This window comes from Chionomys nivalis, chromosome 10 (assembly GCF_950005125.1).
Source record: "Chionomys nivalis chromosome 10, mChiNiv1.1, whole genome shotgun sequence".
Classification (NCBI taxonomy): Eukaryota; Metazoa; Chordata; class Mammalia; order Rodentia; family Cricetidae; genus Chionomys; species Chionomys nivalis.
This window is the reverse complement of record NC_080095.1, coordinates 83,549,973-83,572,954: the sequence shown is the minus strand read 5'-3', so window position 1 is coordinate 83,572,954 and position 22,982 is coordinate 83,549,973. Positions and strand designations below refer to the sequence as shown.

Below are 22,982 nucleotides of genomic sequence, written 5' to 3'. Positions count from 1 at the left end.
ACCATTTCTAAACATCAGAAGGAAGAACTCTGGCTTCTATGTTTTACCACCTAGAGTGGGCAGGACTTCGGTGATTTAGACCAGTGTAGGGAAACTGTTCATGGTAATGGAGCAAAGCTACTAGAACACACAACTTACACTTAGTTTTTATTATACTATATTTAACTTCACAATCAAATATTCCAAACAAGCACTTAGTCCAGAGCATAAAGAAAATCATTAGCATAAAACAGATAGGTGTGTGTTCACTACATAGTAGCTGAAAGAGAAGGCTAACAGCCCAGCCTTCTGTTCTTCACACATTCTTCTTAGACCCACAGATCTGACATAGGTGCAAATAAAGCTGAACATTGATAAAGGTTATGTAAATAGCTACAAAACCTAGTAAATACCAAAACAACCACACTTTACCATGTCTGGTTCACCTATTAAAAAAATGAATAGATAAAAAAATAACACACAGGCTGGAGAGATGGCTCAGCGGTTAAGAGCACTGAGTTCAATTCCCAGCAACCACATGGTGGCTCAAAACCACCTATAATGAGATCTGGTGCCCTCTTCTGGCCTACGGGCAGGATACTGTATAAATAAATACATAAAACACTACTCCCCATGTCTTTTCCACCAAAAGCCTACACACACACACACACACACACACACACACACACACACACACACACAAAATCAGCTCGGTGAATAGGTCCTTGCATAACACCCCAAACACTGAGAGTTGAGCAGAAGACTTTTAAAGCTTGTTTTACTCTTAGGCCTTTATTCATCCAGATTTTATTTATATTCTCATATATAAGAATCCTTCAGTTAGACAACTATTACTTTTGTGTATCTGCATAGCTAGGGGATCATATTAAATTATGTTTTACTATTTCCAAATTAGAAAATTCCATGAGAGGAGGGGGCATGTTTGGGATTTAAATAAACCATTTTAAAATACACAGACTTCACTCCCCCTATGACAAATTAGCATGTACAGCACAAACCCTCTGCTAGCTGTGAATTCTGAACAAAAAAGTATGAAGGCACCGCAAACACAGAGGAATAGCAAAGCAGAGTGTCCTGGTTTTTAAATAAGCTTTCACTTGAAAATTAAAAGTCAACTTTCTATAGTTAAATAACCAGAATTTGAGAAAAATATAAATAAAAGAGAAAATGTTAGAAACTCCCCAACTCAGTAGAATTCTGGTACAAGACAAAACTTCAAACTATTTCAGCTGCAAACTGCTATCAAACAAGAGTTTAGAGTTGAGCCAATTTAACTTCCTGATTAAAGGAAAAATGTATTTATAGAGAGGTTTGTGAGTGAATCCAGCCTTGACAATGTACAGTCATTACCCTAACAGCCCTAAAACCTGAAAACTAGTGAAATCTTTCCCTTGAACTACAATTCCACCAGGTGGTGGTGCTCACACCTTTAATCCCAGCACTCACAAGGCAGAGGCAGGTGGATCTCTCAGTTTGAGGCCAGTCTGGTCTATAGAGTGAGTTCCAGGACAGCCAGGGCTACACAGAGAAACCCTGGCGAGAAAAACTAAAACAAAAAAGAACGGCAATTCCACTGTGCAACAATATTAAAGCATCTGAATGGTCATAGTACTTGCATTTGTTTTACAGATGATCACTAAACGTTTAGCCTGTACGTTATACAATATTATTAGAATCAGTATTATTCCAAGTTTGCTTAAGTCAAATGAATATCTTGTTTGTATAAGTAATTTACAATTTTCTTTTTAGAAATCTGTACTATCAAATTTAGGAGCTACTCAAATTTAAAATGACAAATTTATATGTAATTATATAAAGTGGTACTTAGCGTTTAGTTCATGGCTATTCTTGAAATAATTATTTTAATATTCTGTCTGCGTGTATGTCTGCAGGCCAGAAGAGGGCACCAGACTTCATTACAGATGGTTGTGAGCCACCATGTGGTTGCCGGGAATTGAACTCAGGCCCTTTGGAAGAGCAGGCAGTGCTCTAAACCACTGAACCATCTCTCCAGCCCGAAATAATTATTTTAACATTTTGCCATTTAATAGCATCAGCAAATACAATTTTGTAGCACTTTTTTTTTTGTTTTTGTTTTTTAAAGATTTTTTTTTTGGTTTTTTGAGACAGGGTTTCTCTGTGGTTTTGGAGCCTGTCCTGGAACTAGCTCTTGTAGACCAGGCTGGTCTCGAACTCACAGAGATCCGCCGGCCTCTGCTTCCCGAGTGCTGGGATTAAAGGCGAGTGCTGGGATTAAAGGCGTGCGCCACCACCGCCCGGCCGTTTTTTAAAGATTTTGAGGCAGAAGCCGGCTTCTCTGTGTATTCCTAGCTATCCTGGAAATTGCCCTACAAACCAGGCTGGCCTCAAACAAAAAGATGTACTTGCCTCTCTCTCCTGAGTACTGGAACTAAAATCATGTGACCCCACCGACCAGCTCTGCTCACAATGTGAGAACATTCAGTGCTATAAAAGTGGTAAAGAATAAAAAGTAAAAGACAATCAGAGGTCAAAGAATTAGAACTATCTTAATATACACTCAGAATAACCAGTAAATAAATATTAAGACATGTTTATTTTGGTATCTTCATTTCCTGGTATAATCATGAGTCTCCATTTAATAGTTTTGTATACAGAATCTTCATCTGGGCAACTGAATGCCCTTTAAACTTACAGGTCTTACTACAACCTCAAAACACGTAATTCTACCCGGAATTTGGGAGTTAAATAAAATGAGAGACAATCACTTTTATTTACATAAGTTGTTTGTACATATTTGAATCTTGTTCTAATCACTGACTCGTTTCCAATATGAAAACCAAATTTAACTTGGTCAGTTTTCTTGAAGCTGTTCACACGAATTATTCAGCCCCTTCCCTGTGAACAGACTCACCTCACTGAATTAGAGATAAAATCCATTAATGCCAATTCAGTAAAGTTGAATCTCACAGACAGAATGAAAACACAAGTCAGAAACTTTCCAGGATGCTACTATATGTAGCTTTCTATCCACATTAATACACTGGAACAAAATATTTAAAATATAGGTACAAGGTTATTCCATTCTGTTTAAACCTACTAAATACCTTCCAGAAGTTTCATAATTTCATCCTACAAATTCCTGAAACTGAGATATAATCCTGTTCAAAAATGTAACCTTGACAAAAGCTTCCAGATTTTAGGAAAAACAATCTTCTAATTAAAAGTTGATTGGTTTGCCAAAAGATGCAGCCAGGTTTGCTTCTCTAAAAGCCTCGGATAAAGTCTGCAAGGGAAGCAATAAACAATTAAACATGAAATAGTTGTGGGACAAAAGAAAACTTGGGCAGTCATCAAGTCTGTGAAGTTGTGCAATAATTACCGGATGTGCGTGGCAGACTCTAGCTATATCTTCACAAGAAGCTCCGTATTCCAAAGCCAGGGCCGCTTCATTCACCATTTCTCCAGCACCCTTTAAAATTAAAAAGCAATTATGTTTCCAAGGCAAAAATAACAATATGCTATGATTAACAAATCAGGTTTTTAGGCTTTCAAACCTTAAATTTTCTAAACTACAGCAGTCGGAGAAGTCAGACAAGAAAATCTTAGGAGGAAATGTAACGGCCAAATGGCCTAGGTTCTGCCACTTTGCTATTTTTATGTGTTTCATGCAATTTCTTTGCTTAAAAATTAGCAACTCTCCCATAATACTGTAAGGGAAATATTAACAATGAGTTTGTAAGTTATGAGAAGTGGCATAGGAAACATTCAAACACTGTTAACTTTACTGTTCTGTCACTTATCAGGGAATATACACTTCATATCCACCGAAACCTAAGCCTTCCCTCAGGAAGTAACATTTGGGCTAAGAACATGCAGAAGTCTGGAAGCAGAAAGCTCTATACCAATGGTATAATATGCATATACACAGGCCTCAAACTGCAAACCAAATTTGGCCTGCTATAAAAATGAAGAAGGCTCACGTTACATGGTAAGAAATTAAAGAGTGGGGCTGTAGAGAGGACTTAGCAGTTAAGCACTGGCTGCCCCTGCAAAGGACTCAGATTCAATTCTCAGCACCCACATTATGGCTCATAACTCTAGTTCCACTGGACCTGATTCCCGTCCTAGCCTCAGGGGGCACTGTGTTAATGCAGTACACAGACATGCATGCAGGCAAACACCCATACACATAAAATAAAGTTTAAAAAAGAATGAAGAAAACGATCAGAAAGATGAGGTCAGAATGGAGGGTGCAACCAGTATCAGCGCAGCCTCATCCTTACAATCTGGTTGTCAGGCATCACTGGAGGGTTTTAGGCAATGAGACTGTGCAAGTGCTGCTGTGATCCACTGCTAAAGGCAAACTTTCAATGGCAATAATAAGCAACAACAGAATGGAAACAGCCAAGTGTACTAAATTTTACCTATTAAATGATCCCCAGAAATCTTACTGGGATTTCTCTGACTTTGCAATACTTACTGGTCCCAGAATATGTGCTCCCAGTACTCGATCTGTTGATTTCTGTCCCAGAATCTTCACCATGCCATCCGTGTCAGCATTTGTCTTAGCTCTACTGTTTGCCGCAAATGGGAACTTACCAACTTTGTACTCAATACCCTTTGGAGAACAAACAAGTTGGTTCCCATTAGTGAAATCATCTTCACTACTTTTGCTGAAAAATCAAAGGAGTATATATCTCCTTATGATCCTAACAAAGGAACAAATACATTAAGCTATAATATTCTAAAGAGTTACTAAAGGCAAAGATGTAGGGCTCTTTTTGGTTGTTGCTGTTGTTTTAATTTTGTTTTTTTGAGACAGGGTTTCTCTATGTAGCTCTGGCTGTCCTGAAACTCATTCTGTAGACTAGGCTGGCTTTGAACACAGAGATCTGCCGGCCTTTGCCTCCTAAGTGCTAGGATCAAAGGCATGCACCACCATGCCTGGCAAGATGTGTTTTCTAGTCACTGGTGCCATTAGTTCAAATCCCATGCTTAGGATTACCTCTTCTTTCAACTGCTCTTCTGATTTGCCAACCCAAGCGACCTCAGGGTGTGTGTAAATCACCGACGGCACACAATTATAGTCAATGTGCACAGCACCGCCAGCCATTCCTTCAACACAGATGATGCCTTCATCTTCTGCTTTGTGAGCCAACATTGGACCAGCAACCACATCCCCAATAGCATAGATACTACCAGAAAAAATAAACACAGTAAACTTCTAAAATCTAAACAGGTTAATAAGTCACCAAAAAGACAATCAAACGCAGCCCTTCAAAAGCCAGAGTTAAGTATCCAATCTTTGAGCCACCAAAAATTAAATTAGTTTTATTTAAAGTCTTATTTTCAAAATAGTGTTTGAAATAAATTTAAAATTATTAAAAATGCTCAACACTTGAGAGCCTAAGAAAGATAGGATCACTTGAATCTAGTTTAAGACTAGCCTGGACTATAGAGCAAAATTTCATCTCTACATAAGATAGTTAAAATGTAAATAAAATATTTTCAATAAAATATTAGTAAGTGATGCTAGGGAGATGGCTCAGCAGTTAGGAGCACTAGCTGGTCTTCCAGAGGACCCAGGTTCAATTGCACCATCCACATGGCAGCTCACAGTTGCCTGTTAACTTCAGTTCTAGGGTATCTGACACTCTCATGAATGAAAACACCAATGCACATTTAAAAAAAAAAATTAGCAATTGGGGCTGGAGAGATGACTCAGTGGTTAACAGCACTGGATGTTCCTGAAGAATACCTGGGTTCAATTCCCAGCACCCACACAGTGGCTCACAGCTGCCTGTAACTCCTATTCCACGGGATCTAATATCCTCTTCTGACCTCCACTGGGACCAGGCACTTTATGCGGCAAACAGATATACATGTAGGTAAAACATTCAAACCATAAAAATAAATAAAGATATAAATTATTTGTAATTAAAGGATTTAAGAAGTCTTCATTACTATCATTTTTAGCTTGGTAGAATTATTAGGGTGTATTCCAACCATGTGGTGGTGGCGCATGCCTTTAATCCCAGCACTCTGGAAGCAGAGGCAGGTAAACTCTGTGAGTTTGAGGACAGCTTGGCCTACAGAGTGAGTTCCAGGATAGCCAGGGCTGTTACACAGAGAAACCTTGTCTCAAAAAAAAAAACAAACAAAAGAAATGCTACATATTTCTTTACAACACACACGTCTCTTCATGTGTCATTTTTTTATCTTTATAGAGAGCCAAAAATATTATCAAGCACATAACATTTAATGAAGAAAACAGATAATTATCAACTTACTTTGGAATTTTAGTTTGGAATCTGGTATTGACTGGAATTCTACCTCTGGGATCTAGTTCAATTCCAAGCTCCTCTAGTCCCAAATTCTGAGTAAAGGGCCGTCGACCGATACAAACCAGGAGTACATCACAAGTGATAACTTCAGCTTTACCACCAGAAGCAGCTTCAACACTAAATCATCAACAGTGGTAACTGTTAAACACAAACCTGCATCGACAGCTGAAAGGAGCCATGATATTTCTACTATCTTTATGTAATCATAAACATGAATCATGAAATCAAACATACAAATTCTTAAAAGTTTATTCTTAAAATCTTATAAAACCACGTAGTGTTAACACAGTAGTAAGAACATAGGTCTTGCCAGGTAGTGGTGGCACACGCCTTCAATCCCAACACTCTGAGGCAGAGGCAAGCAGAACTCTGTGAGTTCGAGGCCAGCCTGGTTTACAAGAGCTAATTCCAGGACAGGTTCCAAAGCTACAGAGAAACCCCGCCTTGAAAAAGAACAAAAGAAAGAAAATAGCTGAGGATGTAGCTTAGTGGTGGAGTACTTGTGAGAACGCTTGGGATTTGGTCCCCAATACTGTAAAAAACGTAAAAGACAGGCTGGGCAGTGGTGATTCATACCTTAAATCCCAGCACTTGGGAGGCAGAGCCAAGAGGAACTCTGAGTTCTAGGCCAGCCTGGTCTATAGAGCAAGTTCCAGGACAGCCAGGGAGGAGTCTTGAAAACAAGACAAAACCCTGTCTTGAAAAGCCCTCCACCACATACACACACACACACACACACACACACACACACACACACTTTAGAAAGACCCATGATCAAGTATTGATTGGCTCCATCTATCACCAACTGCATGACTGTGAAGAAGTTATTTTGTTAAACTAGGTAAGTATTTAATGAGTGCCAGATATATGCTATCAATTTAAGTAATACTATCATCAATATTATCATACCGTGTTATATGTCTGAAGTGCTGCATAAATTTTACTAAACACAAGGATCTTTAAATTTTATGAACATATACAATGAAAAATATATCACAATGAGACTAGCTGATTAGGGTTTTTTTTTAGCATCAACTTATTCATAAATTTTAAATGGCTAATTTGATAGGCAATACTGTGTAATACAATGTAGTAAGATAGGTCTAAGTTATAAAAAGTCTAGACTACATTTGTTAATCTGAAAATGTAAGTGCTTTTTTGAGACAAATCAGGATGATTTGTCACAAACAAACATAGCATACTTACGACACATCAATTTTTCCATCTGACTTCTTGGTGGCACCAGTAACTTTTGTATTCAGTTTAAACTTAAATCCTTGCTTTTGAAGAATCCGTTGGAAATTTTTAGATATCTCCATATCAATTCCAATTCCACCAACGTGACCCAAAAATTCAACTGCTGTCACATCTGCACCAAGTCTTTGCCAAACTGAACCCTGAAATTAATTTTTAAGAAAAGTCATAAAAAAGTTTCCAAAGCAACATTTGCTAATTATTGCAAATAATTTATTGTATTGTCTTCTTTACAAATGTTTATGGGAAGCTCTAGAGGTTAAACAGATAATTTTATCTATTTATCCACCTATTCCACATTTACTGGGCACCTACTTATTATAGCCCAGGTACCACTATAGCGGCTAAGCATCTGTTACTAAATGACAAAACTTGGTATTTCTGGGGATTTTACAATATGGTAGAGGAAGGGAACAAATAAGTAAACTTCAGGCTAGAGGAATAAAGTGCCATGAGAAAGAGAGAAGACAGAGTCGGCACCTTTGGACAGCATGATTAACAGAGGCTTCAGTCTGAGTAACATTTACACGAAGGAGTAAAGGAAGTGAACTATAGCAGTGACTGAGAGAAGACTGAGAGAAGAGTGAGTGTTCAGGGCAGAGGAGAAGAGTAAATACAAGAATCCTGAGATTAAATAAGTATGATATTGATCTCACTGGCTTCGGACAAAGTTGTAAATCCAGGATTGGGCCCTGTTCTGAACCTGGGTTAATAAATCTCTCAGCCTTCATCACAGCAGCTTATTTGTGCAGTAGATGGTGATTAATACAGAAACATACAAGTGGTCACTGTGCAGAAAAATAAGAGGCTATGAAGTGCCCAGTTCTAAATCTATAACATATCCCCTCCCCCAGGGCTCAGGAATCACTGCAGAAACTGAGATAGAAAGGTTTTAAGAGCCATAAGTAGTAGACAAACATCTAGCAAAACACTATTTTCTGGTCATGACAAGGCTGTTGTACACAGGAACTCATAACAATTATAACTGCATGCATAAGATCCATACAAAATTAAAACAGTCACTATCTCAGCACGGACAGGAAAGGAGCTAAAAAAAAAATTCCACCCATAGGTGGGAAGCTATTGGCAACTGACAGTGCTGGGGGAGGTATAGTAAGCTTTCTTCAAGGATGCTCGGGTAGATGGCCCTACACCATGTACATACAGACAGCCCTGAATGGAGTCAGTCAATTTAAAAGAGGACATATGAAGTTGAGAGGGCAAAGTGATGGACCGGATACGAGAAAATTTGGAGTGGAGTAAACAGAGGGTGGACATTATCAAAATATATACATGTAAGAAATTCTCAAACAACTAAAAAAAGGAAGTATATTTTTACTACTAATAATCACTAAGGTTTGCAAAATATTAAGCTGGCTTTGAAAATAATTTCTAGACAAAGGAAAAATGCTCACATTTGTACTAAAATATTGACTTAAATTAAATATTGCTTTTTAACTAGTATGGCTTTGACTTCTCAATGATTCACTATCAAACAACATAAAATTTGAAGTTAGGACTAGGAGTAGAGTTCAGTAGCAAAATGCTTGCCTGTAATGTGCAAGGTTCAAGTTCTAATCCTAGCACTGGAAAAAAAGCAAAAAGGTAGCCTTTTAAAAATATATTATTTAACATTTCATATTAAAATCATCCAATAAGTTTAAATGGCAAGAGTATCTTTATAATAAAGTTAGATTTACAGTCATTTACAAATTCCATGCATTTTTTATGATGAGAATGAACAGAAGAGAAGGTACCATTGGGCTATGAAAAATCCACAAATAAATATATACAAAATGAATCATGGATATAATACTCAAGACCAAAACTTCCAGAACAAAGCACAAGAGGTGCCTTTTGTGACCCCCAAGTCAGAATAAGATACAAAAGCAGAGCACAGTCTGATCTACAGGTATATTCTAAGCCTATCAGGGCTATATGAGACTCTCTCTCAATGGGGGAGGAGGGTCTAGAAAGTAGACCAACTTTAAAGAAAGAAGAGAAAAAAACCTACAAAACTAAGTCACTGTGAAGGCAGACAAACATGTAATAAAGTATGAAAGAAAGGTGAAGAGATTACTCTTAGGGCACCATGCATATACCGGTATCCTCAGGCCAGAAGAGGGCACAGATCCCCTAGAACAGGAGTTACATATAGCTAAAAGTCACCATATGAACTGAACCCAGGTCCTCTGCAAGAGCAGCAAGTACTCTTAACCACTGAGCCATTTTTTTTTTTTTTTTTTTTTGGTCTACTACTTTTAACATGCCCAATCTTGTCCTTTTTTTTTTTTGAGAGATTTGATTTTTAATTATGCATGCATGTGTATACAAGTATGGATGGTGAACTCCTGGAGTTGGAGTTGAGGTGGTTGTGACCTGCTTGATAAGGGTGCTGGGAATTGAACTCTTCCAGGTCCCCTGGAAGAACAGTATGTGTTGTTAACCACTGGGCTAACTCTCCAGCCTCCCAAGAGGTTTTAAGCCCCTTTCAGCTCCACAGAGGTAATATAAGAAAGATACTACTTACCAATTCTACACCAATTACTCCTGCACCAATAACAACCAACTTCTCTGGAACTTTTTTTAAGGATAAAGCTCCTGTAGATGACACTATAGTATCTTCATCAATCTATAAGAAAAGGAAAATTAACTAAGCAAAATAACTTGGAAAAACCTAGTAAGTTTTTAACTGATCTCATGTCATAAAAGATTATGTCATGGCTTCCACACATCACAATTTCATCAACTCTCTTTCAAAATGCTAATTTGAAATTTTATCATTTGATATTCCAAAATAAAAATGGTTAATTTTAACTTCATATTATGTGCTTTATTGTGTATTCATATATATGTGTGTGGAGGCAAAACGTCAACCTCAGCCATCATTCACGAGCCTTGCTAGAATTACAAGCCCATGCCACCACGACCAGCTGTTTACACAGGTATGTAACAAGCACTTTATCAACTGGGTGATCTCACCAGCTCCTTTTCTGAGAAAGTCTCACTGTGTAGTCCTCACTCCTAGACCAGTTTAGCACTGATCTTGTAGCAATCTCCCCGCCTCTTCCTCCTAAATGCTGGGATTACAGACACTCACAACCATGCCTGGTTTACCTTCATATTGAACTCAAATATATTAGAAAATATTCTATATCTGATCATAATCACTGCAAAATGAGAAGTAACTCTGCAAGGCTAACTGGCTGCCTAATTACAGTGTTTCAGTCAGTAATTACTCATTTATAAACAGAACAAATTTATAAAAAACCTATTTTGTAAGAAAGGTTGTAAGAGATGAGTTAGAAGACATACATACCGTGATTCCAGGAAAAGGAGTGACCTCTGAACCTGTAGCTATAAGGATGTTTTTTGTACCAATAACCTGAGTGCTGCCATCGGCTTTTGTAGCTGTGACCTGATTTTTGCCAGTTATCTTTCCAAATCCATTGACGTGAACAACCTTTATAAAATAATATTTATATGCTTAAAATGTTTTTCTGATAGAAATAACAGGAACAGTACTCTAGATAACACAGAACATAAAATACTTCCTTAATAATACTTAACACGTATAGCAGCAAAAACATTGTCTTCTGGACATCTGTTTTCAGGGTAGTGTTATTTTGGATTTTGTTCTTTGTACAATTTGGATGATGATAAATGCATTACATCATTTTTTTAAATGTTTTATCACTATTTTAAATTAAGTATCACATAGAAGGCCAAGATCATAAAACATCACTCTAAAAGCATAAAGATTTCATTGGTGTAAGAGGTTCTTCTGTTCATGTGTTGCTTTCATTGATTAATGAATAAAGAAACTCATGAACAGAAGAACCTCCTACACCATTTCCCCTTTTCTGTTTAAACAAAAAGGAAGGCTTTAACTTTAACATAGTAAAATTACATAAAACAGGTATCAAATAAGAATTACAATTATACTTATATTTACTTTATCTTTTATCATAACTAAGGAAAACTGTAACTATCAATCTATTCTTCAACTCCATCAAAGACTCCAGAAGGATATAATATTACCTACGTAAACAGGAAGTACATTGTAAACAACTTCCAACACTCTAGAGTTGACAGAGACATCTTGCTGCCTGGACATTTAACCAAAGTTCTTCTGTACCGTTGGGGCATCCATCTTCAGCCTACAGGCCCATAGTATCCAGCAGACTTTTCCATGAAGCTGGAAATTTCAAAGACAGTTCAGTCACTTTCTTCTGTGTCTGCAGAATGTCTCGCAGACGCTTTCATGAAGCAGGAAACCCCGAAGAACCACCTCACCTTTAGGCAAGTGCAGCAGTCATCTCTCTGTGGATCCTGCATGTCCAGTGAATCAGTCTAGGCAAGAGCAGTTTCTTGCCCACATGGTTATCAAACTCCTTAAGGAGCCTCTTCGATGCCCATCTTCCTCTTGAAGTAGCTAGTGCTGCCAGGAGCAGATGTGTCTCATTGTCATGAAAAGCCCTAAGTTATTAAAACATTTTAAATGCCATATTCTGTAGTCTTTGAAAGATATGAAGAATGCCTATCCATCTGAAATACATCTCTGTACATCTAGAAAATCTAACATGACTACAAGCTTGAATATTATGGATGATTATTAACCTATATTTCTTAATTATACATTACATTTTTAAATGAACACAATTGCAATACCTTAATCAAGATCAGAAATACAGATACATATAACAAAACTGACCTTAAATTTATATCAATAAACCAAGATCCATACCAATGCAAATTATTCATATCTATATCATATACCCCTTTAAATTTAAAAGAACATTTATAAACAATATTTGGGAATATGGGCGTAGATTTATCCATACTGCTTCGGGCTGATTGGGGGCGCTGTTAATCAGGTCTTTCATGGTGTATCTGTGTGCTAGGTTTATCTCAGTCAGCAGTTGGGCGAAGTAATTTTTTTTTTTGAGGGTGTTCACAGCGACCTTTCAGGAGGCCTTGGTCCTTGAAACTATATTGGTGTAGAATCAATCAATCCACAGGTTCTCATCTTCTGTGAAAACAAAAGAAGAACCTCCTTTCCAAAGCAACTTATCCTTAGACTCAAATTTGGAAGTCACGATACCTTTATAATATGCATGCTGGTTTAGCTTAGTAGTCCATACAATGAAATGTCTCTCTGTACTTAGCTTCTTCACAGTCAAAAAATTCAAAGAAAACACAATAATATACAGAATCCAGACTCCCTGTAAATTCCCCATTTTTACGTGGCTTATTTTTCTTCTTTTAATCTATGACTATCTGTACTATGTCTCTTAAAAGACTTTACCTTTTTTTAAAAGTATTAACTTTATTTTATGACTCTCTATACTCTTTTCCTTCTCTCTCCCAAGCCTATGTACATTTATTTAACACTGTGACCCATATAGAGGTCATTTATGTCTGAATCTGTCCTATTGTGAATCTGCAATTCTTTACTGTGTAGAAGAGCTTTTAAAATGTTAAGCAGCTTGGTTGCAGCTGCTCTGGATGTTGGCTCCACCTCTCTCCAATTTTAAAATGGTGGAAGCACCACCAGTGCTAGTTCTGGGGCCACCAGTGCTAGTTCTGGGGCCACCAGGCAGGAGCCATGCTCAGCAGTCCAACCCCGAGAATGAGCGTGCAGCACATAAACCCTTTGTATCTGAGTTACAGCCAAATCTGCTATGCAGAGCACTGCGCAGCCTGGAAACATCTCTCTGTATGGCAGTGGGAATCCACCATACTCTCTGGCCTGCACAAGCCTAGTAGGCCTGATCCCACCGCCTGTAGGGGCAGGAAGAGCCGAGCCATGGGCATGGTCTCAGCAACTTTTCTCCCAACCCCGAGTGGGCACACAAACACCCAGGCCCACAAATGCTCCTTAGCCGGAGATTGCACAGGCAGCAGGGCCCAGGAAGCCTCGTTTTAAAATAGTGTGGCTTTTTTTCTGCTGCTATTGCTAAGTCAGGAAAATCTTTCTATTGCACGCTGCCAGCAAACAACAAAAAGCTGTGTTAAACTCTGTTTTTTCTTTTTCTCGAATTTTTTTTAAGCTCTCTTAGGTTTTACATGGAGTTAGATGGCCACATTGGGCCACCAATTGTCACATGGCAAGGGATACGTGTTTGTCTCAGCTGCCCGGGTAGCTTACACGTGAAATAACCACACAGAAACTGTATTCATTAAAACACTGCTTGGCCCATTAGCTCTAGTTTCTTACTGGCTAATTCTTACATCTTAATTTAACCCATTTCTCTTAATTTGTGAATCGCCACGTGACTGTGGCTTACTGGCAAGAATCTAACCAGTGTCCGTCTCAGGCCAAAAATCCACGGCGTCTCTCACTCTGCCCTTCTTCCCAGCATTAAGTTCTGTCTTCTCTGCCTACCTAAGTTCTGCCCTATCAGGCCCAAAGCAGTTTCTTTATTAACCAATGAAAGCAACACGTGAACAGAAGAACCTCAGACACCACTTCATGTCTGTCACTCTGAGCACTGAACACTGACTTACTTTATTTTGTTTGAACAGGTGGGCAATTCCCCCCGTTAAGGCTTTCACTGCAGAACTCTTCTGCTCCATCATCTTCTCTAAATTCAAGCGAACTTCTGACACTGAAATTTATTAAAAAATCTTGTCGTTATTTAAACTCTGAGAGCAATGTTTTCAACTAATCAAGATCTGAAAATATTCGTCTCAATGTTGATAAACTATATCAAAGACAGTATTCGCTTTTAAATTTTAATAACTGTCATAACCACAGCCAGAAAAGCTAAATCATCACATCACAATAATAGACCCTATCAAGCACTGTTAAATGTACATCTATGTCAAAAATGCAGACCAAAATAAAAATGTTCTATTCCATTACAACATTCTACAAGTAATTTATGATGGTTATTAGTCTAAAAGATAGTTGAATAAAATGACAAAATCACCTGAAGTTATAAATAAAGACAAATGTTAAAATTTCATGAAACAAAACAATAAAGTATATTATTTGAACACTTCAAAATACGAAAGCTTGCCGGATGGTGGTGGCGCACGCCTTTAATCCCAGCACTTGGGAGGCAGAGGCAGGCAGATCTCTGTGAGTTCGAGACCAGCCTGGTCTACAAGAGCTAGTTCCAGGACCGGCTCCAAAACCACAGAGAAACCCTGTCTCCCTGTCTCGAAAAAGAAAAAAAAAGAAAAAAAAAATACAAAATACAAAAGCTTTATATAATGAGTTTAGTTGAATCAACTAAATTTTAAAATTTATTTAACTCAGAATCCTAAAGCAACAATATAAGATAAAAATGTTCAACTCAACAGAACTCAGAGGAAAATACACAGCAGTCAGTCCATGCAACCAACACAAATACAGACTCTTAGACACGGCAAAGCTTGCCTACAATGCAAGTCTTCTGACTAACATCATGGTACTGTCACAAAGTGTGACGTACTTGCTGCAGTATATACACTCCTCTATAGGCTGACTCCCTACAAAATCTCTTTCAGAAACCTATTACTGCTAAAAAAAAAAAAAAAAAAAAAAAAAAAAAAAAAAAAAATGCCACGAAGTACATTAAGTCTATCTTCTGGAAGTTTCTGTCAAATACAACTAGAAAAAAAGGGGGGGAGGTAAAAACAGCCCTCCAAAACACGGTAAAGACAATACAGACTAAATGCAAATGGTATAAACAATCCTCTTTTCTCACTAAACCTCTCCCTTCTCTCTCCTCTAGCTTTTTCTGTTCTTTCAACCACCAACAGCTCAAGGTAGGCCTGCTCTCCTTCCTTCAATCTTACCCGTTAATAGCAAAATACTCAGAAATCAAGCCTTAGCCTTTCCCACATTCAAAAGTTGTGTGGGAAAAATGAAAATTGACTCTTCACTGGCACCAAAAAAAAAAAAGATAGAACTTAGGAAAAGCTTACAAAGGTACAGAAGCTGTCATGGTAGAATTCTGAACCCAAGTATTCTTATGTAAATCTCTCTAAATTTCGAGATTTATCTCGCTCATCCTTGAATAAACATCTGTTCACACATACCAGTTCTTAGCAAGAAGAGTCAAGCATGACTGGTACTTCTAACCATAAAAAGTATACTTACTTTCAATTCCCCTAGATGCAAAATCTTTTCCATGGGCCATGTGGTAATAATGAGAATTATTCAGTAAAGCCTAAAAGAAGTAAGGCAAATTTACCAAGTACTCATAAACAGACTCTATAACGAACTTACAAAATGACATTTTCTATTTAGAATAGTACATACTATGATACGAATTCATCTTTCCTTCTCACACAATTAGCATAAGATAAACAACAGAGACTAAAACACACGCAAACAAGAATTAAAAAAAAAAACAAAGTTATTATCTTTAAATGTAAAACGAAAAGAACACATTTCATGGTGGCAGGTCAAAAGGCAAAAACAAAACAAAACAAAAAATTTCTAACTATCTTTTCACTAGCAATGGAAAGCTAAAGAAAGAACAAAACCAGAACACTGGAGTCTGGAAAAGGAGGACTCTCAGAATGTATGGTAGGCTGTGACAGACAGCATTCAAATGTTTACAAAGGAAAAAGTCTTATAAACATACTCGGATTCCTTTTAAGACACTGTATTAGATTACCAATCTAGTCTCCATACATCTCTGCAGTCAGTAGTAGCTAATGAAAAATAAACTTTGCAACATTTGAAACACATGCTCACCTTTGAAGGAATACAGCCCACATTCAAACATGTTCCACCTAGTGTTTCATTCTTCTCAATGCAGACTGTCTACAGTCAAAGAGAACATTACTTAATTACATGTAAATACATATTTCATTTCACTAAAGTTCAAAACATACATGTCTAAATTGCTCTGCAAAGCAAGTTACTCAAGCTGTGCTTTTTTTCAGACTAAAAGAACCCTTTGAAATCTATCATCTGAATCATAAAAAATGAGGCTAACACCAGAGTGAATTATTTTAAAATGATTTTTGTTCAATATTAACACATATGTGTTTTTACTGTTATCATTATATCCCAGATGCATTTAGAAACCAAAATGAAGTATTTCAGAAGAAAAATATCTGACTTTTCTATACTACAAGATTACTACAATCAATAAAGCCCATTAGTCACAGATTTGCAAATAATCTATAGTTAAAAAAAAAACTTCCTGAGCTAGAGAGGTGACTGAGGACCTAAGTTTAATTCCCAGAACCCACATGGCCGTTTCTAACTGTCTGTAAAGGCTTTCATGCCACTCTCAGGCCTCTGTAGGTCCTGCAGTGCACAAAAACATACATGCAGGAATATAAAACGTCCAAATGCACAGGCTTAAAAAAAATTTTTTTCTACCTATTTCCCATGTGCAAAACTTTTTGTGGCTAAAATAAGCTTGGCCCATAATAAAACAAAGCAACTTCTACATTGGGTATATCTTACCTTAAAGCCTAACTGGGCAGCTTTGATGGCAGCAACATATCCTCCAGGGCCAGAACCAATCACTGTCACATCAGCATCAACTGCAACAAGAGGAGATTGATACAAAATGGTAAATAACATTTATCAAAAACTCTCCAAATAAGCAGCATGTTCTATACAGCATTATTTTGCTCCAAGATATTTGATGTTCTTTGATGCAACAAAAAATGGTACAAATTTTGAAATCCCACTTTTATCATCTATTCATCATAGCATACGCAAATACAACGAAGTCCTAGAATACAAACCTTATATCCAGCTGCCACTTACTGGTTATCGTATACCAAATGACATAACTCTTCTGTAATATGAGGAAGACAAGGACAACATAAACATAGCATTTTCAAGAAAAAGTAAGAGGTTCAGAAATGAACTAGTTTAGAAATGACTAGCCCAAATTATCTAGTAATTAAGCAGAGACAAAGTAAGCGTTTTTTGGGGGGTGTTTCTCTGTAGCTTTGAGGCCTGTCCTGGAACTAGCTCTTTTAGGCTGGCCTCTAACTCACAGAGATCCACCTGCCTCTGCCTCCCAAGTGCTGGGATTGAAGCTGTGCGCCACCACTGCCTGGCACAAACTAAGCTTTTTGACTCTACATCTGGTTGTTTTTCTTTTTATTAATATAATCCCATTCTTTAGTTTCAACCTTCATAAGTTAAACTCCCAAAGAGCAAAGCTTTAAACCATTAGCAACATGACTTTGGGTGAGTAATCTGACCTGCTTCACTTTAACCCTTGATTTGCAAAATAACCACAGGGAAAAAATTTATAGTCATAAAACAGAATTTTGAGGACTAAAAGTAGTTTGTAAACTGTCAATGGCCTTAACCTCTAAGCTATTTTGCAAGCTTCTCCCATAAATATGCTAAACCCCAAACTGCTCATCATCTGAAATCCTGAACTAAAATTATTCACTTTCTGACCATAATCTTAAAAACTTTTAGTCCTTAAGAATAAAATAAGGACTAAAACAAATCCGGGTTCGGGGCTGAAGAGATGGCTCAGTGGTTAAGAGCACCAACTGCTCTTCCAGAGGACCTGAGTTTGATTCCCAGCACCCACATGGAGGTACACAACCTTCTGTGAGAATACCTATACCACTAAAATAGAAACAATCTCAATGTAATACTCATCAAAATTTTAATGTAACCTTTAACAAAAATAAAATAAATAGTAGAATAAGAAAAGAAAAACAAAAAACTCCTAAAACTCATATGGGAGCACAAAAGACCCCAAATAGTCAAAGCAATTCTGAGAAAAAAGAGCAACACCAACACTATTATAATTCCTATACTATAGAGAGCCATAGCAAAAAAAAAGGGGGGGGGGAGGTACTGGTGTGTGTACACACCCACAAGACAGACATGTATACCAATGGAACAGAATATGAGATACAGAAATAAAACTATGCAACTACAGAGCTGGGAAAACTAGATATCCATATATAAGACTGAAACTAGAGTCTTATTTCTTACAAAGCTCAAAGTGGACTAACGACCCTCACATACGACTCTGGCACTGCTAAAGGAAAATACTTCAGGACAGGCTGAACAAGGATTTTCTGAAAAGTGCACCCATGGTCCAGAAAATAACATCAAGGACCAACAAATAGCTAGGCAGTGGTGGCATACACCTTTAATGCCAGCACTCAGGGGATGGTCTATAGAGCAAGTTCCAGGAGAGCCAGGGATATACAAAGAAACCCTGTGAGAGGGAGGGAGAGAAGGAGGGAGGGAGGGAGGGAGGGAGGGAGGGAGGGAGGGAGGGAGGGAGGGAGGGAAAATAGAGCTGACAATGGGTTGCCTAGAAGTGAAGAACTCCTGCACAGAAACCAAAGCTAGAGTTCCCGAGAACTAGCTATACAGGTGACAAAAGATTGATTGATATCTAAGACAAAGAATTCAAAAAATTAAAATAAAAATAATCTAAGAATAAACTGACAGTTCCCATGGAGGAATTCTGCTCAAAGGCTTGCTCAGCTTGCTTTCTTACAATAGCTCACGACTACCTGCTACAGTGGATTTGCCCTTCCACATCAAGATGACAAGCTACAGGCATGCCCACATACTAATCTGATGGAAATAATTTCTCAAACGAAGGTCCCTCTTCCCAAGTGACTCTGGTTCATGTAAGTGGACAAGAACTAACCAGCATGGTCCCACTCCAATAAAATCTGAGTGTCTGCTCAAAGATTGCAGAGAAAATAGAAGGCAACAAATAAATCTTAACATTCTATTACATGACACCCAGGGCTGTTCTGTGACCTCCACAAATCAACTGTGGCATACACACAGGTACTCACACACTTAAACATATACAAAATTAAAGAGTAAAATATTTTAAAATTTAAATTTTATGGATGAGTCCAATAAACAGATCACTTCATATATGTTTTGTACTAGGAAGTTAAATACCTCACTAAAAGCCCATTTATCCCATTCTAAGTGATTATTAAAAATTCATATATTTGCAGGGCGGTGGTGGCGCACACCTTTAATCCCAGCACTTGGTAGGCAGAGGCAGGTGGATCTCAGTGAGTTCGAGGCCAGTCTGGTCTACAGAGTGACTAAGACAGTCAGGCCTGTTCCACAGAGAAACCCTGTCTCAAAAAAACAAACAAACAAACAAAAAACCCAAAACATATTATTTCATAGAAGATTCAAAACTGCAAGAAAACATTAAGAAAATTATACACCACACAGCTCCCTTTTATGTATATAATGGTAGTCTTAAAAAAAATTGTTCAAGATGTCAAATGTCATCATCGTCATGAAGTTTTGAGGCAACCAACACAACCTGACCCAGCAGACAAAATTAATTCTTAAAAGCTGTAATAAAAAAAAAAAAAAAGATGTAATCACATGAAATTGCTCATCTCAAAATTCACCTGTGGCTCTCCATTACACCTGAAGTAAAATCCAAACCACCCTGTCTGGCTTAGAAGAATTTCATGATCTGATCCCTGCCTATGACTTTATTTTTTGGGACTTTGCACATCCACTTAGTCTTCTTGCTTTTCCTGGAGGCTCACAAATTAAGTTCCATTTCAGACCTTTCTTACTGAAGCAACCTTTCACTCACTCATCCCCTTCTCAAACACCACCTCACCTTTCCTTGACATCCTCTCTAGGCTCCTAGTAAATTGTTTTCATTTTCAGTTACTTCTCCAAACACTTGTTACTTATGTATTGCTCTTAAAAATGGACGCTACCTTGTTTACCTCTTTTAACTAAGTGTTCAATCAACAGTAAATTAATGTATAGATTAATTCTAACACAGAAAACAGTTACTCTAACACTCAACTTCTTTTCCATAAAAACTGCTACATCAAGTACTTACTTGGTTGATCTGCATAAGTTCTTAAAGGCACCGAAGAAACTCCTTGTAAGCCATGAGATATCCGATTGAAATGGCCTCTCTAGAAAAAGAAAAATAAGACAAAGAAAACTTTCCTGTTAATTAAAACATAATTTTTTACAATGGGCTGGTAAGATAGTTGGATAAAGAAGGCTCCTGCAAACAAATTGATTTCCCAAATTCAATTCCTGGGAACTGTATGATGGAAGAAGGGAAATGATTTCCAAAAAGTTGTGCTCTAACCTTCGCGCATGCACACTCTATAGCATGCTCATGTCTACACACATACATTCAAATACATAAATGTAACTTACAAGGTTGATGAAAGCAAACTGGGGCAAATGGATCAAGGACTTTCTGTTACCATACAGAGTATTCTATCAATTTTCCCTCTTTGTCAATAATATTAAACTTTCACCATCTTACCTTGCTAGATCTGCCTTATTAAGAATATTCAATGCGGCCGGGCGGTAGTGGCACACGCCTTTAATCCCAGCACTCGGGAGGCAGAGGCAGGCGGATCTCTGTGAGTTCGAGACCAGCCTGGTCTACAAGAGCTAGTTCCAGGGCAGGCTCCAAAGCCACAGAGAAACCCTGTCTCGAAAAAACCAAAAAAAAAAAAAAAAAAAATATTCAATGCATTGTCTTATCTTAAACTTAATAAAATGTACTCACTGGCTTACAATTTTATTAAAGTTTCAGAAAGCATGGCTAATTTTAATGCCAAAAATCATTTTACTATTCTAATTAAAAGTCTGAAACTTTGTTATTTAAATACTTCAACAACAATCATTTCACTTGTCATGCGTTCTAACTAATCTATTTAACAATCTGTAATCACAACATTTATGAGGCTGTTCTTGAGCCACTAATATGAGCAGAAAACTAAACTAGGAATTTACCAACAGTGTCAGTGCACCCACATTCTGGAAGTCCCACAAACTACAACATACTCTCACTCTCTAAACACTTATGCCTACCATTTCCTAAGACCAGTGAGACAAAGAAACCAACAGAGTTCCACCTGCTATCACAGCGAGCAAATCAATGGAAGGCAATGACAACATATACTCTGAAGTAGCAATGCCCTTTACTTGAAGGCAATGTCTGCACTTGAGATCAAGTCAGCCAACCAAAGAAGAGCAAGCTGTCTGTACTGAGTTTCAGTCCTGGCTCTGATTCTCCCTAAAAGGACATTTTGCATGTCACATTAATTTTTGAGGACGCAGACAACTCAGGCAAGAAATAAGAGTCAGATTTCTGTATTATCTCTAAAGTACTCGCGCGCTACCCTGCCACGACGCTGCATACATTCAGTTTGGAAGTCTCTAACTGACAGGTGAAACGGGAAAGTGGTTTGGATAGACCAATGCAATAATTAAAAAAAAAAAAAAAGCCCCAGGGCGAATGGCAGAGGGCACTAGTTTAGACACGCGAACGCAGACAGGACCTTAGAGCAACACCCAAGGCTGTGTAGGGTCTGACCGCGTTTGGGCCAGTCGTGTCTCAAGGTTACCTACCCCCCGCAGGAAAGTAGGCCTGGGTCTGAGCTGGGATGAGGCAAAAGGTATAAAGGAGCATACGGCGGGTGAGAGGGCTGATTTGCTCGTTCCCGTGCCCGGGTAAAAACCTAGGGCCCTCTGTCCACGTCCGGAAGTGGGGTGTGGGGCTGCGGGCAGTCATTCCCCACCTGGGCCCTCGGGGCTGAACCGGCAAAGGCGGGGCTGCGGCCGTTCCCGGCGTCACGCCGCATCCAGACCCAGGAGCGGGCATCTCGGCGCCCCTGGCCCAGTAGCACCACACGCAGGCGGCCCTCACCTTGGCCAAGGAGCAGTACACACGACTCCAGCTCTGCATCTTCCCTTGGTCCTGACCCTACCGACAGGGCTTTCACCTCCGCTGAGCCGCTGGTAAGTTTAGCCAAGGTCTCCCCGCCCTGCGCATGCGCGAGAGCAGTACGTCATAGCCCAGGAGCAGCACGATTGGCCCGAGAGGCGGAGGAGATCTGCTCGCTAGTCGTACACTGTCGTAAAGAACGCCATGCTTAGTGGCAACTGGGAGTTTGGAGACTGTTGCCAAAGTATCTAGAGTAGAGGTGCAGTTAAATTTGAAGACAAACTAAAATAAAAATGCTTGCTCAGTAAAGCCTACAGAAAGTAAAGTTTAAATAAGGAAGAAAATTTGACAATTTGACAAGCTTATGGTTGTGTTAGGTATTCGTGGACACTTCCCAAAGACATTATCTCGCTTTACAAAAACCGTATGAAGTATTTTCATTTTCTGGATGGAGCCCTGGGAACTTAAACAAAGAAAGCAATGGAGAGATAACTGCATCCTTGAGAACAAAGACATTGGTCTTAACTACTGATTTATAATCTACTTTCAAAAGTCTTGTAAGGAATAGATGGGCCCCAGACTTGGGCCTTTCTTCACCCTGCTCTGAAAACGACGCTAACAAGAAAATAAAGGAAATAAACTACCTCCCGTTTCTCTGTTTTGTAAGCGTGCCTCCCCTGTAGAGCAAACTAGAAAGGGTTGGGATGGTGGGTGAGATATTAGGTTTTCATTGAATATCATGCACCTTAAAAGA

General features: G+C 38.4%; 1 protein-coding gene across 1 annotated transcript; it reads right to left on the bottom strand.

Moving 5' to 3' along the window:
* Positions 1 to 52: 52 nt before the first annotated feature.
* Dld (dihydrolipoamide dehydrogenase) lies at positions 53 to 22,333 on the bottom strand. The gene is made up of 14 exons (XM_057782454.1): positions 22,211 to 22,333; positions 20,375 to 20,453; positions 16,999 to 17,078; positions 16,276 to 16,344; positions 15,673 to 15,742; positions 14,091 to 14,191; positions 10,900 to 11,043; positions 10,111 to 10,212; positions 7,533 to 7,723; positions 6,273 to 6,443; positions 4,988 to 5,177; positions 4,463 to 4,600; positions 3,362 to 3,451; positions 53 to 3,265 (listed from the first exon to the last, which is right to left on the bottom strand). The coding sequence occupies exons 1-14, from the start codon at positions 22,247 to 22,249 to the stop codon at positions 3,200 to 3,202; spliced, it is 1,530 nt and encodes a 509-aa protein (XP_057638437.1). The 5' UTR covers positions 22,250 to 22,333; the 3' UTR covers positions 53 to 3,199.
* Positions 22,334 to 22,982: the final 649 nt, after the last annotated feature.

Bases quoted from the DNA above. Each gene is read 5' to 3' on its own strand.
- Dld (XM_057782454.1), bottom strand. From the start codon at position 22,249: ATGCAGAGCTGGAGTCGTGTGTACTGCTCCTTGGCCAAG. The intron at 17,079-20,374 runs GTAAGTACTTGA...CTCTTGTTGCAG, and splicing joins AACTTATGCAGATCAACCAA to TTGATGCTGATGTGACAGTG. The intron at 6,444-7,532 runs GTAAGTATGCTA...TTGATGATTTAG, and splicing joins GATGGAAAAATTGATGTGTC to TGTTGAAGCTGCTTCTGGTG.